The sequence below is a fragment of the Atta colombica genome, unplaced genomic scaffold, assembly GCF_001594045.1.
Source record: "Atta colombica isolate Treedump-2 unplaced genomic scaffold, Acol1.0 scaffold47, whole genome shotgun sequence".
Taxonomy (NCBI): domain Eukaryota; kingdom Metazoa; phylum Arthropoda; class Insecta; order Hymenoptera; family Formicidae; genus Atta; species Atta colombica.
Genome location: NW_017259536.1, coordinates 680,635 through 681,809, shown reverse-complemented (window position 1 = coordinate 681,809; position 1,175 = coordinate 680,635). Strand labels below are relative to the sequence as shown.

Here is a 1,175-nt window from a genome sequence, read left to right as displayed (position 1 = left end):
AAAGAAAAAAGAGCGAAGTTCCTTTCTCGTTTGCGGTTATTATTAAAGCACATTCATAATCGATCCTTCGAGCGGAGGAAGAGAAATTGCAAGTCCGGAAAAATGCGGTGAAGCCGCGCACAGTGCACACAAGGCAAATAACCGTGGTAGAATGATCGATGAAACGTCCAATGCATCGTGCGGATTGCATTAATAACGACGACCAGCCTAATGCATCGCCAGCGATCTTACGGTCGTCGACGTAGCGAGAGGTACCAAGACGCCGCTTAGTGCCGGAAACGATCCTTCGCATCGATCAATATGGATCACAGGGGAATAATCTTCGTCGGCAGAGCGAGTGATAATGGTGATGCGGAAGCGTTCTCCATCTAAGCGAGAGCTGGAATCACGCAGCCGATACTGCCAAGTTAAAGTTAATCACTATCGTGATTGACATCGAAACGCCGCGATGTAAATAAAGTTCGTTCACGCACAGATTGCCAGATTTAACGACAATCTCCGACCGACGGACGTGAATAGACGTCAAATTAATTATTGAAACATCTGTTTTTCGAGATAGTCAATGTGGTCATTCGGAATACGCGAGTTACGAAACCACGATACATTACGCAGCAATTAGTGACGTCGATTTGTAATTCGGAGAATGTGGTACCGTCGTAGAGTTGTTTCGTGATAGTGAGCGAATTATTGAGCAATGGTCTCCATCAATCCCGTTTAGCGCGATTTTATCGACGAGGGAAAAATTAATTGAGACATCACGTTTTAATTTGTGCGACGTGAAGCGAGATTACGGCATTCCCATTCGCGCGCGAGTGGTTGTGCATGGGATGTACGGTGATACGAAGTGATTTTGTCCGCTCTGAACGAGAATAGGTGGAATGCCGCGAACGTCGATGCGCCGAGTGTGTTAGTGGATCCGCCTCTATCGTTTAGCGTTTCCTGAAAACGACTGTGATGCGTCTGAGATAGTATACCAATATGTGAATGAATCACGCTGGGGAAAAGCGATGTCTACTTCTCTTCCCACACTTGTCTGTTTTATAATTTGTTTTGGTGAGTGTACTGCATCTATATAAATTACAAACATTATAACATGTGGGAATTATGAAAGAGATCTGCTTAAGGATGTTTTATACATATTTTCAAAATGATCATAAAATTATGAAAAAATTACA

General features: G+C 43.6%; 1 protein-coding gene across 1 annotated transcript in view; it reads left to right on the top strand.

Moving 5' to 3' along the window:
- The first annotated feature begins 835 nt into the window (after positions 1-835).
- The window catches only part of LOC108691466 (neural cell adhesion molecule 2), a 35,679-nt gene continuing 35,339 nt past the window's right edge, over positions 836-1,175 (top strand). Inside the window, exon 1 of the mRNA XM_018199217.1 lies at positions 836-1,053. Within this exon, the coding sequence (XP_018054706.1) occupies positions 1,008-1,053 (46 nt within the window). The 5' untranslated portion in view covers positions 836-1,007. The remainder of the gene's footprint in view (positions 1,054-1,175) is intronic.